This window comes from Canis lupus, chromosome 1, assembly GCF_003254725.2.
Source record: "Canis lupus dingo isolate Sandy chromosome 1, ASM325472v2, whole genome shotgun sequence".
In the NCBI taxonomy this organism is placed as follows: domain Eukaryota; kingdom Metazoa; phylum Chordata; class Mammalia; order Carnivora; family Canidae; genus Canis; species Canis lupus.
This window is the reverse complement of record NC_064243.1, coordinates 35201933-35218063: the sequence shown is the minus strand read 5'-3', so window position 1 is coordinate 35218063 and position 16131 is coordinate 35201933. Positions and strand designations below refer to the sequence as shown.

Here is a 16131-nt window from a genome sequence, read left to right as displayed (position 1 = left end):
TCCCAGGGCGCATTCCACGTCTCCGCGACAAAGAGTCCGGGCCGCGCTACCTCTCGGCTTTGTCCCGGGGCCCGGCGGGTCGGGCCGAGCCCACGGAGCCCGCGGAGCCCGCGGAGGAGCCCACCGAGCCCGCCGCAGCCCGCGCAGCCCGCGCAGCCCGGCGGCCGCAGGCCCGGCGGCCCCGAGCAAGCCCGGCGCCCGCGCGGCGGGGGCGCCCCGTGCGCCCCGGACTCACCGCTGCTGGGCTGCGGGGACAGCGTGGACACCGAGGTCTGGCCCATGGCCCGGGCCTCGGGGCCGGGTCTGGCGATCACGCGGCTCCTCCGGTCCTTCGGGCATCGGTCCGCGCGCAGGCAGGGTTCCAAGCGCGCATTGCCCGGGCTGCGCGGAGCCGCCCGCCCGGTGCCCTCACCTTCTCCCCGGCGCGGGTCTCCCAGCCCGGCCGGCCGCGGCCGGCGAGGCGGATCCTGCCCGGCGGATGCCTGTCATTCCTCTATGCAGATTAGCTGGGGTCAAGGGTCACGGGGGAGGAGGGCGGGGGAGGGGGAGGGGGAGGGCGAGGGGAGGGGAGGACGGGGAAGGGGGCAGGGGTCTGAGTGGTACGGCGGGGAGAGGCCCAGCGGGCCCGCGGCACCCCCGCCCACCACCACCCGGGGTAGTAGAGACTTCAGGCGACTCCCGCTCAACTTAAAAGGTTCAATGTCAAAGGATCCTTTAGGGCTCCAAGAAAAGGAATTAAAGTACTTAGTCACGGTACTTAATTTAACAAAATGTGTTCTTTAAAGTTGATTTCTTCCTCACGTTCTCTTGGCAGTACTGCAGCACTTGAAGCTCTCTGTGGGCTGTGGGGCTTTCCTCGCTTTAAAAACTATCTTCCTTTTAACAAACAGTAAAAAAAAAAAAAAAAAAAAAAAAAAAGTTAGGGTCCTCAGGTATGTTGAACAATAAATCTGAAAAAGATGGATCTGTGCGTGGGATCAGCAAAGGACAGGCCTTGCTCTCCACCACCTAAACTCCAGGAAAGCTCACTACTCCTGTGTTTGAAAAGAATCACTGTGAAATCTCTGAAACCTTGTGGTCAAGGTGTTTAAAATATACAAAAAGGTGAGAACAAAAACAATCGGTAATTTGTTCTAGAAGCGAACATTCCGCAGAAGTTGAATTAAATCCTCCCATAAGCAAATCTCAACCCCAGACTTATTAAAAACATGTATACAGATAAATACTCTTGGTATTTACAATTGATGAGTAATCTATATGTATATGTAGTGCACTATGTCTATCATAGTGCGTAAGACTGGGTAGTAGTCACATAAATGTGTTCACTTTATGAAATTTCACTGAGCTCTGTACTATGATTTGTGCATTTTTCTGAATGTATATATTTCATTAGAAAGTAAAAAAATAATAACCGCAATATATTTAGGTCCCTTGCCACAGCTTTCACTTTTTAGATTATCCTAGACATTCCACTCTAAACTACATAATACATATAACATTATATGTATCTTATAATACATTTATAACATTATATGTATTATAAAATAATAGTTATTTAATACCCTAAGCATGAAATTTTTTTCTGTAATATTAAGATCATACACAGTCTTGCTTTAGTTTTTGAAAGACATATGCTTGTCTGTTTCATCATAATTATGTAAGTTGCCCTATTTTGTTCACACCCAGTCTACCATCTATTGTGAAGACTTTTTCCCCCTAGAATAGTGTGATCAGTTATCTACTTCCCTTTGCCTAATTCATTTTTAAGAAACCTGATTTTTTTTTTTTTTTTTTTATGAAATTGAAGATTGACCAAGATGTGAGTTCTAATTAGGACAACAAAATCAGTCAACTACATTTCTTTTTTAAAGGGCAAACCTGTTGTATTTTGGGAACACATCCCACCTGGGGACTCATCAGTGAGGGTAAGCAATTATAATGGCTCTTTCTTATGCTAATGAATTTTCCCTTAAAACAACAACAAAAATGCAAGTTAAGTGTTTTCTCAACTTAAATTGAGAGGAGAGAACTTCACATTCTTCCTTCCATTGATCAAGCCTAACTGATAAGGGGGGGGTCATTCATCATAAGAAACATACAGTAAATTTTGCATATTAAAAACACATTAATGTCCGGGTGCCTGGGTGACTCAGTCAGATAAGCGTGGGACTCTCGGTTTTGTGATCTGAGGGTGGTGAGATCCAGCCCTGAACTGGACTCCTGCGCTCACACGGAGTGGGCTTCAAATTCTCTCTCTCTCCTTCTGCCCCACCTGTGCTTGTGCTCACTCTCACATAAATAAATAAATAAATAAATAAATAAATAAATAAATAAATCTTCAAAAGTTATGTAAATTTAATGATTTTTTTTCATTGACAAAGGTTAAACTTGAGGCTATTTTTGCTATCATTACTTCTTTTCCTAGAGAAATTATAATGTATTTCTATTCTACAAATTCTTATTTGAAACATCAAAGGGGTAGTACTCTGTAGTTCTGTTCTTTCAGGATTTGCTAAATCCATCTATATTTACCTTATTCAAAACCTTTCAGGATTTGCTAGTTAATATAATCTGAGCCTCATCTGAGATTCCTGTAATCCCCCGATCAGGTTACACACTTTTCTCTAAAACTTTTCCAGTTCCATTACATTATCCTTGAAACATGTCAACCAAAACTGTAATAAGTGTACATCCAGGTTTCTTTATAAGGGTGCGACAGTTATGCTACTTTGTTGTCTATTTATCACGGCTAACAAATTATACTAATGAACATAGAAAAAATCTACAGAAATCCATGAATGCCATTTATAGTCATCATGTAAAGGTTAGAATTTATCATCTGACGAGTATTTTAAGATAATTTCCCCCCAAATTGCCTTTTCCTTTCCTTACAGAGATAATCTATTATTCAGCCAATTTACAATATTAGTAAGGGCTCTGGGTGTTAATCCTATAGTTTATAGTTTAACTGTGGTAGCATTTAATGTCATCGGAAAAACACGGACATTTCTCTGCATATTGCCTCTTTCCAGGGAGGTTGTTTTTTTGTTTTTTTTTGTTTTTTTGTTTTTAAGATTACATTTATTTATTTGAGAGACAGAGAGAGTACTCAAGAACAGTGGAAAGGGCAGAGGGAGGAGAAGCTGACTCCCCACTGAGCAGAGAGCCAGATATGGGGTTTGATCCCAGGACCCTGGGATCATGACTTAAACTGAGAGAGATGCTTAACCGACTGAGCCACCCAGGCATCCCTCCAGGGAGTTTATAAAAATGCTAAATAAGGTTAGTGCCAACATCTAACTCTGAAAAAGCCGTCTATTTATAATTCCTCAGCATTTACCCCATTGGTCCTGCTCTTTGGTCTGTATTTCTAAACCAAACTCTTATCCAGTGGTATCCTAGTAAATACTCAACACTGGGGTTTGTCTAGGGGTGGGAAACAAGACTGATTTGTGACTTGTACATAGTATTTGCCAATTTCCTAAGATAAATACTCCTACAATGGCCAATTCAACAAGCAGTCGACTGGCTTGCAAAATTTATGTCAACTGGTTTGCAAAATTCCTGGAAATTTAACAACTGGCTTATATGAGCTGCCTTCAGCATACCACTACTTTCATCCTTTATAATATGCTGTCATCAGATCGTACCATGACTGAAATTGAGGAATAGTCTATGTTAAGCTTTCCTAAAAATATAGAAGGATGCCATCTACTGATTTTTCCACCCTACAGTCTTAAATATCTTTCAATTCCTGAAAGATTTGTGTATTCCCAGAAAGAAGTTAAACTGAGTGCATGAGTTAAATAGAATTTCCCCTTACTGAATCTGGTTTGCCTTTTGACAAAGAGGTTATATGCCCATATTGAGGTTTTCAAGCATCTTACCTTATCACACAGATTTCACTGGTCTGATTTGGAGTTATGAAGCTCTCCTACCTGTGGTACCCAAAGTTATATTTGCAGCCCTGGTGGATGAAGATCACTAGATCTACTAGATAAAATAAAAGTAATCTAAACTTTAGCCATCCATTTGTGGAAAAGTCTGTACCTACTAGGTCAAAGTCCAAATTGTAGACACATAATTTGGTGGCTAGAGAAGATGCTGTATAATTAGAAGAGTCACCGCTACCAAATCCTATCCTTTAGGTGACTGCCAGGTTTTTCTAAGTGGCCATATCTAAGCTTGGAACAGAAGAGTGAGGTCTTTCTCCCTCAGAGCATAAGTGCCATGAGTACACATCCTGGGGGTGGGGGGGGGGGGGGCGGTTCTGCTTTGGCCAGATGCTGCAAGACTCATTTTGAGACACCAGCAGTTGAATAGGAAGAAGAGGTAGGCAGACTCCCAGCAGAAGAGATGGCTGGTCAGAACAGCGGTGGCCCAGGAAGCAATGTGGCTGGTGGTGGCCAGGAACAGGTAAATGAAGATTCTCTTAATTGGCACCTTTATTCCTGGACTTGGCCGTGGAAATTCGGTGAATCACAGACATTTCCCTGACCAAGGGGAATTACAGTCAAAGAAAAACCCTTAGAGGGAAGGAAATGAAACTTAATGATTAAAACTGAGTAATTTCCCAAATAGGATTTTTGTTTCCAATGTATTAGTTTTCTAGATACAATGGTTAGAAGAAATAACAGAAATTCACAGGTCATCTAAAACCATTATTTTAGCCAATTACTCTATTTACCATTGTCAGATTTATTAAAAACAGAAAACTGTCTTCTCTGTTCTGCTGATGGAGGTGCTAGAGGGCAATATTTTTTATTTTTATTTTTTTAGTATATATATCTCCGAGACAAGCACACTAGAGGGCAATTTTTAAAGTTAGAAGGCAATTTTAACACAAGAGGTTCTAAAAACCATGTAAAAGAATACATAACTCAAAAAAAAAACATAACTCAGAAACTAAAAGCTAATACATTAGCAAACATTTTTAAGTACTAAAGTGCTTTTTTAGTATAATATCTGCCAGGTTTTTTAAAACTTTGTACTACTCCAAAACTTGGCTACATTTTGTGAAATGAAGCTTATTTAGAAAAATATAATTACTAAAATGCAAATATGAGTTTTACTGGATCTTATAATTTCAGTTGAAATTCCATATATGTAACTAGTGGTTACTTTTTAAAAATGTTATTCTATAGCATTGCAACCAAATGCTCCCTATGCCTTTTATTTGGACACTTCTGAGAGACTGTAGTTTTACCATGATAGTATAAACAGACGAAGGAGAATTTTGGTTAAGAAAAGAATTACAACTTTGGGCATTCTAGTTATATGAAACATCAGTAGGAGAGAAAAACACATTCCCCAAGTATTAGAACAGGAAACAAACCTGTAAAACAGGATTTTCTTTCCTATTGTTCTCATATTTTATATTATTTATATCCTGAGTTTTCCTTCTACTTCTTGCTCAAGCTAAGATTATCAAAATACCTTGCCCCTGCCTTGCCCTGAGTGAGTCTCTGCAGAGGGTGTGGTGTATCTCACGTATGCTTACTTAGTGATTGAGTTGGACAGTTGGAAGATTTATCCAGGAAAATAAGACCTTATGGGATGGTGCTGGAATTTCCTTTCCCCCAAATTTTCTCCACTCCGGGAGAAATAGTATGTAATTCATTGCACTTCATTCCGCAAGAAAGATAAATTACTCATCTGCAGCGTCTATGACTCTGACTACTGCTATAAAATTAATAATCTTTAATTACTGATCAAAATCTACAGAGACCAATCCTTAAAGACATCTTTAATAGTTGCTACCCAATTTACATAAAATAATTGCTTAAAGTAAGGTCCAAGTCACTAGTGGTGTTGTTGTTGTTGTTTACAAGATTTTATTTTTCTGAGAGAAAGAGAGAGAGAGAGAGAGAGAGAGAGCAGACACCAGCACAAGCAGTGAGGATGGACAGAGGGAGAGGAAAAGGGAGAAGCAGACTCCCCATTGAGCAGGGAGCCTGACACTGGGCTTGATCCCAGGATGCTAAGATCATGACCTGAGCCAAAGGCAGACACTTAACCTACAGAGCCACCCAGGAGCCCCCAAATCATTGTTTTATTAACCATCATGTCCATCCCTAGGACCTGCCAAAATATCTGGCACATAGATGGCATTCAATGCATATGTGATGAATAAAAGAATAAGCATTTATATTACCTTTATAATTATAGCAATTTAAAGTATGGATAAAAAATTCATCTAGAATTATATGTATGATTTTGATATAGTATACAGACTCCATAGCAAAATAATATCAAGTCTGTCAATTACTGTAAATTTGCCTTTATATGCCATGCTACGAATAATTATCTTGTTCAATTACATTTACTGAGCACCTCCCATAAGCCCAATATCTGTAGTGTATAGGACATGAGTAAGTGACGTGCAGATCCTGTTCTGGCAGGAGTTCATGGTGTGGAATATATATATATATATATATATCTGGTCTAATATAGGTGGAGGGTAGGTATTGTGACTTACAAGTAAATGTAAATGATTATAACAGCGAGCACTATGATAGAGATTTATTCCACCAAGAGTTAAGGATGAATAACAGGCTGCTACAGAGAAGGCTCTGAACTTTATTAATTAACAAATCTGCTTGTTTCCAACACAGAATCAGCAATTCATTCTGAAGATGTCTCCAGACTGTGGCATGCTTCCTAAATCAAAGAAAGATTAAATTTTGATAATAAGTGGATAGTCTAAACTGCATTTATTTGTTTGTTTATTGCTTACAGCTTTTTGAGGAATAATCTACAAACTCTAAAATCTACTCATTTTATGTAAACAGTTCAATGAGTTTTAGTAAAAATATAGTGTAACTACCACCACAATAAAGTTTTAGAAAACTTTGAGAGCCCTCAAGAGTTCTATCTTGTCCTGCTGACCTGCTTTCCATCCCTATTGTTTTGACTTTTCTAAAACTTCATATAAATGGGATAACACTATAGGTAGTTTTTTTTATAACTGGCTTCTTTCACTTAATGTTTTTGATATTCATAATGTTGTATGTAACACTGTTTGTTCTTTTTTGTTGAGTAGTGTTCCATTGTATGGCTATAGTAAAGTTTGTTTAACCATTTACCAATTACTTGACATTTGGGTTGTAACTTTATCTTATTGTATTCCTATGCTGTGAAAATACATAAGACCTATATTATGTATATGGTAGTTCTGTATAAATAAGAATTATTTATTGGTTCACCATTCACCCAGAAAATATTTATTATGCTTCTCCTTTGTACCAGGCCCTGTTCTAAATATTTGATACATAGATTAAACACAAAGTAAAAATATCTGTACTCGTAGAACTTATATTTACTGAAAGTACAGAAAATAAGCGATGAACACAATAAATCAGTAAATTTGATAGCAGTTTAGAGATGAAAAGTGCTATGAAATAGAGAATAGGAGATTGGATTAGCATGGGACTATCAGAGTAGTTCTCACTGTAAAGGTGCTATTTGAACACAGACTTAAAGGAGGTGATGGAGTTAGCCATGTGGCTATCTGGAGGAAAGACATTCCAAGCACAAAGGCCAGTTAATACAAAGATAAGAGCATGCCATATGTTCAAGGAACATTAAGGGGCCAGTGTGGCTGGAGTACTAAAGGAAAGGCAGATGAGAAGGGGATTATAAGCCTTGTAATACCTTGTAGTTGACCATGGAGTTTGGCTTTACCATGAGTGAGAAGGGGAAGCAATAACAGTTTTGACACCCCCCCCCCCAATGTGACATGATCTGACATATTTTAAGATCACTATGGCTTCTAACTAGAGGACAGGGGAGACAAGGTTGGAAGCAGAGAGAACAGGAGAGCTACTACAGGAATAATCCAGAAAGGAAATGACAGCAACTTAGACCAGTTTGGCAGCAGTGGGAATGGGGAAATGTACCTGGATTCTGGATCCATTTTAAGGTAGAGCTAAATTTCTTCATGGGTTGATTGAATGTGGGGCATGAGAGAAAAGAGATGAAGCAAGGATGACTTCAAAATTTTTATGAGCAACTGGAAAGACCAAATTACCATTAATCAAAATGAGACAACAGTGAGTAGAGTGGGTTTAGAGTGGAAAATTATAAGATCAATTAGTAAATGTTCACTAGACATCCACGGGGAGGATGAAAACAATCCTAGGTGTCACCAAGAAAAAAAATATAGACACATCCTAGTAAAGTCAAGAATGCAGAAAAAAATTTGAAAGTAGTAAGTGGACAAGACAGATGTCAAATTAAAGAATCCCAGTAAGTCAAAGAAAGTCAACAGAATTATATTTTCTTAATGTTACAAAGAAATAACTGTCAACTTAGAATTCTATACCCAGATAAACATTCACTAAGTCAAATAATTGAAAATACAGCATGGTAAAATTGATGATACAAATTAAGATTGTCAAGGCAAGACCAAATCAGTAATTGGAATAAATGTGAAAGGAATATACTTATCTAACTACAGACACTAAAAGATTGAAAGAAGCAGAAATATTATAGTTCTTTCTCTCTCTGTCTCTCTTTCTCTCTCTCTCTGCCAACTTTAGGATATACACTCAAAATAGCAAAAGCTGAACATAAAAGTATGAAAAATGCATACCAACCAAATACCAAAGGAAAATTAGTATATCAATATTAATGATAGGGGTGCCTGGGTGGCTTAGTTGGTTAAGCATCTGACTCTTGATTTCAGTTCAGATTATGATCTCAGAGTCCTAGGATTGAGCCCACCCATGTTGGGCTCCATACACAGTGGGGACTCTTCTTGAGGATTCTCTTTCTCCCTCTCCCTTTGCCTCTCCCCTGCCACACCTGCTCTTTCTCCAAAATAAATAAATCTTTTTTAAAATAGATAAATTAAGATTGAAGTCAAAATAATAAATAGAATAGATGGATCTATTATATAAGGATAAAAATAGCAGCAAGAAGATACATGTACAAATTATTAACTGGTATACCCCCCTATGCTCAGAACCTTGAAATATGAAAAGCAAAAACTAATAGAATTGCAAGGATAAATTGACAAACCTGCAATAATATGGAGGGATTTTAACATATCATCAAAAAGTATTAAGATCGGGCAGGCAAAGTATTTTAGGGTTGTGGATTTGAACAATCCAATTGACAAGCTTGACTGTAGATGTATGTAGAGACCTGTACTCAAGAAATAGCAACTATACACTGAGTTAATACTGGATCATACACAAAATCCCAATATTTTTGAAGACTTCATATTAAACAATCCACAACCTCTGACCATAATTAGATGTATTTATTTCAAATAAATCAATAAGAAAAATAGTTAAAAACAGAAACAAAAATGTCTCCCATGTATTTTTGGAAATTAAAAAAAATGTACTCCTAAGAAAAACAAGGAAATCCAGTTGTAACTTATAAAATGTTTAGAACTACACAACAATGAAAGTATCACAGAACATGTGGGATGATGTTAATGTGGTGATTAGAGGTATATTTAAAACCCTAACTGCATTTATTTTGAAGGAAGGAAGGAAGGAAGGAAGGAAGGAAGGAAGGAAGGAAGGAAGGAAGGAAGGAAGGGAGGCCGGCAGGCTGGTCGGCAGGAAGATTGCTTTAAGGATATATTCACACATTAAAGTAAGTATTAAACTGATGAGGATGAAAAAAAGAAAAAGAAAAGAGAAGAAGGGGAATAAAAAAGGGGGTGCAAACAAAAGAACTAAAAATCAAGAGAGGTGATTCACTGCTTTGGTATATTCAATACCTCCATTCATCCATGTGAAAAGCAGGGACTGACTCAATGAGAGAATGAATGGTCTACACTTTTGAATGGAAAAAGTAATTGGAATGTAGGTAAAGACAATTCAAAATGAAAAACAGAGCCACCTGGAAGTTAGAAGAGCTGAAGAAATTTACTAGTAGAAAGGTGAATTTACTTTTTTTTTGAGAGGGAGGGAGAGTACACGTAGGCGAGAGAGAGAGAGAGAGAGAGAGAGAGAGAGAGAACATGCAAGCGGGGCTGAGGGCAAAGAGAAAGGGAGTGAGAGAATCCCAAGCAGACTCCAGTGAGGAGCCAGATGCTGGAGGAGCTGCTCCATCCTATGACCCTGAGTTTATGACTGCGCAGAAATCAAGAGTCAGACTCTTAACCAACTGAGCCACTCAGGGGCCCTATGGAGAGGTGAGTTTAAAACTTACTGTTTTGCATTCAGGGAAAAATTCAGATTCATTTTTAGTGTTATTTAAAGCACTTCCATTATTAAATAGCTCAGCATCCTAGAACTAAAACCAGATGAACTCCTATCTTATGCTTATTTTTGTTTCCTTTAGAGTAAAATTATTTACTGTAATATTTTTTTTATTTGTAGTACAATGGTATCTTTAAAACTCCAAATAGCAACTTAAGGGAATCACAAAATAGTTTCTCATATTCAACAGGCTTAACTCAGCTGCTCCTTACTTTCATGCTTCTGGTATTTTATTTTATTTTTTTGGAAAGATTTATTTATTTATTTTGAGAGAGAGAGTGAGTGCATGAGTGGGGGGGGGGGGGGTGTAAAGGGAGAAGCAGACTCCCTGCTGAGCAGGGAGCCCCATGTGAGCTAGATCCCAGAATACTGGGATCATGACCTCAGCCTAAACCAGATGCTTAATGGACTAAGCCATGGAGGCACCCCACTTCTGGTATTTTAAAACAGAAAAAAAACTCTGTACGATTGGTTCCTAAAAACATATTTAATTTGATTACAATTTAAATCTAAATCTAAGAAATGCCTCCAAGTAACACAACCTTCTAGGGAAAGTTGTACATATTAAAGAGGCTTTATAATATAAAATGGATTTTATTAACTGCAAATTACTTCTCAATTAAGGAAAGTTGACACATCCTCCAAACAGGTGATAAAGATGGAAGCTGAGAGGTGAGGGGTAGGGGTGGGGTGGGAGAGGCACCTTGCAGGTGTTCAGAATCTCTTGCAGGTGTTTTAATCTTTATCAAAACAAGATTTATTCAGGGAGAAATCATATAATCACAAAATTAATAAATAGACATATAAAATGGGCCTGGAATATTGCCATTTTAAACCTACACACCCTTCTCCCAAGCAATAAGGCTTTTTTATTGAAGCAGTTTTATTCCCCAACTTCTTATGAGAATGCACAAGGGAAATTTCTACAGGGGAGGGGAGAGCCCAATATACAAGATAGAAGCAAATTTTACCTGATTATTTTATTGTTGTATTTAAAAGACAAATATGTAACGGGAGAAAATGCTGTGAATTTTGTTTTGCTGTAAAGTATTCCAAAACCCATATGAAGCCTGCAGGATTTCACTATTCCTTCTTGGTAGGTGTGTATATACAGTACATAGTATTATTTTGTGAACCAATGAAACATATGTGATATATTTCTTTGAACCACTGCTGAATACAATATTCAGCTACGTTTATTAATAAAACAGTCAACATTACTATACATTTCCCATTTGAGTCTGTGACTTTAGTTGATAATTCTTGCTTTGTTTACAAGTTAAATATTACCCTATTTCATCTAGACTTTTTCATTTTTATGCAAAAGCACTATGAATATTTAGTTGTATTCCATTATTTATGGCAATATAGAAATACCTGCTACTATACTCTGAAAACTGATATTACTATCTGCAGAATGAGACTTTTCTTTCATAGCTTGACAACACTGCAGTTACTAAAAATTCATAGCTTATTTTCATCCCATATTCTATCTAACTTACTGAAAGCCTTGATTCTAAAATCTCTGTGTGTCTCCCTCTTTTATTACTATCTCGAGGGCTCATTCACCCTTGGTTTTTATTTCCTATGTCAACATAGGTTGATTGATTCTTGAAATTTGGCCTCCAGTTCTCCTATATTTTATGTTCTAGAAGGCATTTTGGCTTAGATGTTAAATCCTCTGGGATTTAAGGTCTGGGACCTTAATCTATATATTTCTATAGCAACTTCACCCATGGAATTTGTTTCAAGGCTCTCTCCTCATCTGTCTACTACACTGGACTGAATGTCATTTGGAGGCCATGTCTTATTAATACCAGTACAGAGTAAGCATATGGGTAAGTGCTCAGGAGCTATGTATTTTATATATGAAAAAAGAAAGGAAGAAAGGAAGGGCAGGTGGAAGGAAGGAAAGAAGGAGGGAGGGTGGATGGAAGGGAGGGAAGGAGGGAGGGAGGGAGGGAGGGAGGGAGATAATCTCTACCAATGAATCATTTAGTCCTGTGGGTACCCAGGGAACTAGGAAAAGGAAATTGAAGATGTAATAAAAGTACTGTGGGCTTTACTGTCAGGCCTAGTGATAAGCAATTGTGTCAATAGAATCTTTACAGATGAGTCCTTATGTTTTTTTGATTCACTAAGAAAACATAGGATCTGAAAACTATCATAATCACATTAATATGCATCTAATAAATACATACATTTATGTTTTTGATGTCCCCAGTTAAAACTCTGCAATTTACCCTTTGAGATTACTGGCCTATATATATTTGTTAAAAATTGATTTGGTTGAAAAACAGCAGTGCTAAAGCTGAACAGAAATGTCCATTAACTCACAAATCACTTCACATAGATTAACAAACTGGAGGGAGAGTTCTAATTTACTCTGCCTCTGTAGGAATAAAACATCTGACTAACTGAGGTAATGCAAGAAATATTTCTTAATGGGGTGCCCAGGTGGCTCAGTCTGTAGAATGTCTGACTCTTGGCTTCAGTTTAGGTCATGATCTCAGGGTTGTGAGATGGAGCCTTGCATGGAGCTCTGTGCTCAGCATGGAGTCTGTTTGCTCTGCTCTCCTCCTTGCCCCTCCCCCTGCTTGCATGCACTCTCTCTCTCTCCCAACTAAATAAATAAATCTTAAAAAAAAAAAAAAGAAAAGAAAAGTTTCTTAACACTGTACGTGTAGTGGAGAGATACTAAGGTAGCCCTCTGATTGATATTCACAACACTGTGTAAGCCCCTTTCCTTGAGAATGAATGGGATCTGTGACTTGCTTCTAATCAATAGACTATGGCAAGGATGTATGGGATTATGTTTGTGTTATGTAAGATTATAATGTCTGCCTTGTGAGGAGACCCTCTCTTCCTGGCTTTGTAGAAGCGAATGTCATGTTGTGTGCTGCCATACAGAGAGGGTTGAGAGGCAAGAAGCAAAAGGCAACTTCCAGCCCAAGGCCAGCAACAAACTGATGCTCCCAGTCTGGCATTCTGCAAGGAGTAGAATGCTGCCAGCAGCCTCCCTGGGCTTGGAAGCATAGCCTTCCCCAGTCAAGCCTCAGATGAGACCACAACCCTGGATGACGCTTGCAGTTTGTGAGGTCCTTAGACTCTAAGCAGAGGACTCCACTGAGTTGTGCCCTAACTCCTGACCACAAAAACTAAGATAATACGTATTAAGTTGATAAATTTGTTGTAATATTGTTATTCCACAAGAGATACATAATACAGGTGGGAATACAACTACTTGAAAGAAATATCTATTCAGTAAAAATGGACAACTAGAGAAAGGAGAGTATATGTGAAATTTACTTTGAATTGAGGGAGAGGCATAGCAGGGATCAAGAAGAGACCTTAGCAGCTGAGGAAGGAAACCAGATGGTTAAGCTAACTAACACTTTCCCTTTTGATGAGTTCAGAGTGGGCCAGAGCCAGAAAAATACACTTTTTTTTTCCAAAAAAAAAAAAAAAAAAAAAAAACCCAAGAAATGTAGTTTATATATCAAAATATATGGCCTTTATAAACCTATATCATAAATAATTTAAAAATATTACAGTGGAGGGGTACCAGGCTGGCTTAGTTGGTGGAGCATGTGACTCTTGATCTTGAGGTCATGAGTTCAAGCCCCACATTGGACACTGAGATTAGTTAAAAAAATTATTATACTGGCAAAGCTAAATTGCCCACTTCTACCAAGCATACCCTAACTATAGAAACAATTCTTAGGAAATCACTTAAATCAGTGACAGCCCAAAGTGAGTATAAGCTCTAAGGACTGTGACCTGTGATCCATTCTTGACCCTCAAACGAGTATCTGGACCCATTATCTGCAACTTTTAGACATCCAGTTCTGGATGCCTATTGTGTTGTGTAATGTAGAATAGTATAATAACATAGAATAATGTAAGTTGTATACATTATGTCATTCTGTGTTTCTAATTACTATCCCAAGTAACAAATATGGACTGAAAACCCAAGAGTGAAATTGTTTACACTATCTATCCACCTCTTCTACTATTAGAATACAAGCTCCATGAAGAAAGACTTTTTTGTTTAGTCTTCTCTCCTTACATATGGGTGGCAATCAATAAATATTTGTTGAATGGATGAAGCAGCTCCATATTTCCCTGTCATTTCCTCATTTGTAAATGGAGGTGATAATAATAGTATCTATCTGAATCAATTGTAAGAATTAACTGATGTAATACATGTGAATTGATTAGAACATAGCCTTGTATGTTAGTAACTGAACAGTAAAAATTAGCTACATTAAAGTACATTATCTAAATGTATTTTATTGAAGGAACCTGTTAGGAAAAAACTGTGCACCATAATTCATTTTCAAATACAGGAGAACCTCACCATTAAGGAGGTTTAACTTGACGTTAGGTCTTAAGTTCAACTTGAACTTTAAGAATTTAAAGTAATTTTGAAATAAATTTGGATATAGAAGTACACCTCCAAAATAACAGAGGAGTTGAAATCAACAGCTTAAATGTGACTTTTTGCTATGGAAGTTTATATGAAATTGTGTCTTTTGTATATCATAAATTCAGAATTTTTCCAGTCCAAACTCTAACCCAAGCAGAAATCCCTTCTGACATTTCCATCCAAATGATCAGGAAACTTTTCAAGTCTTTCCTAAAATTACAAAGACTGCCCATACCAGTTGGGGAGAATATATAGCAACTAGATTTTCATACATTGTTGGCCAGAGTATAAAATGATAATTTGGAATTTGGAAATTTGGTCTGGCAGTTTCTATAAAGTTAAACATACACCTATCCTATGACTCAGAAATTCTCCTTGCAGGCATTTATCCAGGAGAAGTGAAAACACATATCCATTAAAAGAACTGTTCAAGAATGTTCATAGAAGCTTTATTCATAATAACCAAAAACTGGAACAAATGTTCATCAACAGGAGAAGGGGGAAAATATATTTGGTATATCCATCAGTGGAATACTACTCAACAAGAAAACATTTTAAAGTGCTGCCAGAACCCCCCTCAGGGATAAAGGACTTATTTCCCCATCCGCTAGGAGCACTGCTAGAAGACAGCTCTCAGCAGTCAACCATTTTGGGAGGGAAAGGGACAGAACTTTGTTGGCTGAAACAGCCTTGCCCAAAACACCACCTTCTTCCTGAGAGGCAGTTCATGTCCAATGTCTGATCGACACAGGGTTGGGCAGAATGTGCCCCAATTTAAGATCACTCTGAAAGGCCATCTGGCTCCAGAGGTTCCATTGCGAGGCAAGAATTTTACCACTGAACCACCTATGCACCCAGGGAGGCCATCACAGGGAGCTCCCCTGGGGATTAGCTGAGGCTGGTGTGAAGGCTGCTTCACAGCTTCACTCCTCCCTCTGCTCATTTCTGCTTCCTTCCCTTCCCTTCCAGAGCTGTAGATCCCAAGAGGCATCCTTAATCAATGCCCTGCTTGCGAATCTTTGTGTCTTTCTGGGGAATACAATCTGTGAGAAACTACTGATAAACCCCACAAAATGGGTGACCCTCAAAACCATTTTCTGAGTGAAAGAAACCAGACACAAAAGAGTATATATGGTATGATTGCATTAATAGAGTTCAAAGACTGAAAAAAAATGAATGGATAGTGAAAGAAATCAGAACCCTGTTTGCTTCTGAGAGGGAACTAAAAGGAACGAAGCATGAAGCATCTTATTGTGGTGGTGGGAATAATTTATGTCTTGATAGGGGTCTGGGTTGCATGGATGTATGCATCTGTCAAAACTTACTGAATCTGTGCAATTCACTGTATATAAACTATATCCCAGTACAAAAAAAATGTAAAAAAGTAAAGTAACCACATCAAATTTGGTTCAAATTGAACTATGGCCATACAACATTCAAAATATTCAAAGTTTTACTATGGTCAATCAAGCCTCTGTTCAT

The 16131-nt window shown here is 38.1% G+C and overlaps 1 protein-coding gene and 1 long non-coding RNA gene across 8 annotated transcripts in view; one reads left to right on the top strand and one right to left on the bottom strand.

Moving 5' to 3' along the window:
• Window positions 1-16131, top strand: part of LOC125755598 (uncharacterized) — an 82758-nt gene that overhangs the window by 685 nt on the left and 65942 nt on the right. The gene's annotated exons all lie outside the window — the stretch shown is intronic.
• The window catches only part of PHACTR2 (phosphatase and actin regulator 2), a 205669-nt gene that overhangs the window by 127751 nt on the left and 61787 nt on the right, over window positions 1-16131 (bottom strand). Inside the window, exon 1 of one of the 6 annotated variants that reach the window (XM_035700907.2) lies at window positions 413-531. The exons of 2 other annotated variants lie outside the window; for them this stretch is intronic. Coding sequence is in view for 3 of the 4 variants with exons in the window: in XM_025422452.3 (XP_025278237.1) it covers window positions 236-281 (46 nt within the window). In the remaining variant the exon portion in view is untranslated. Of the gene's footprint in view, window positions 1-235; window positions 532-16131 lie in introns of those variants that run through there. 3 more of the 6 variants (XM_025422452.3, XM_025422454.3, XM_049113316.1) reach the window with 3 other exon arrangements.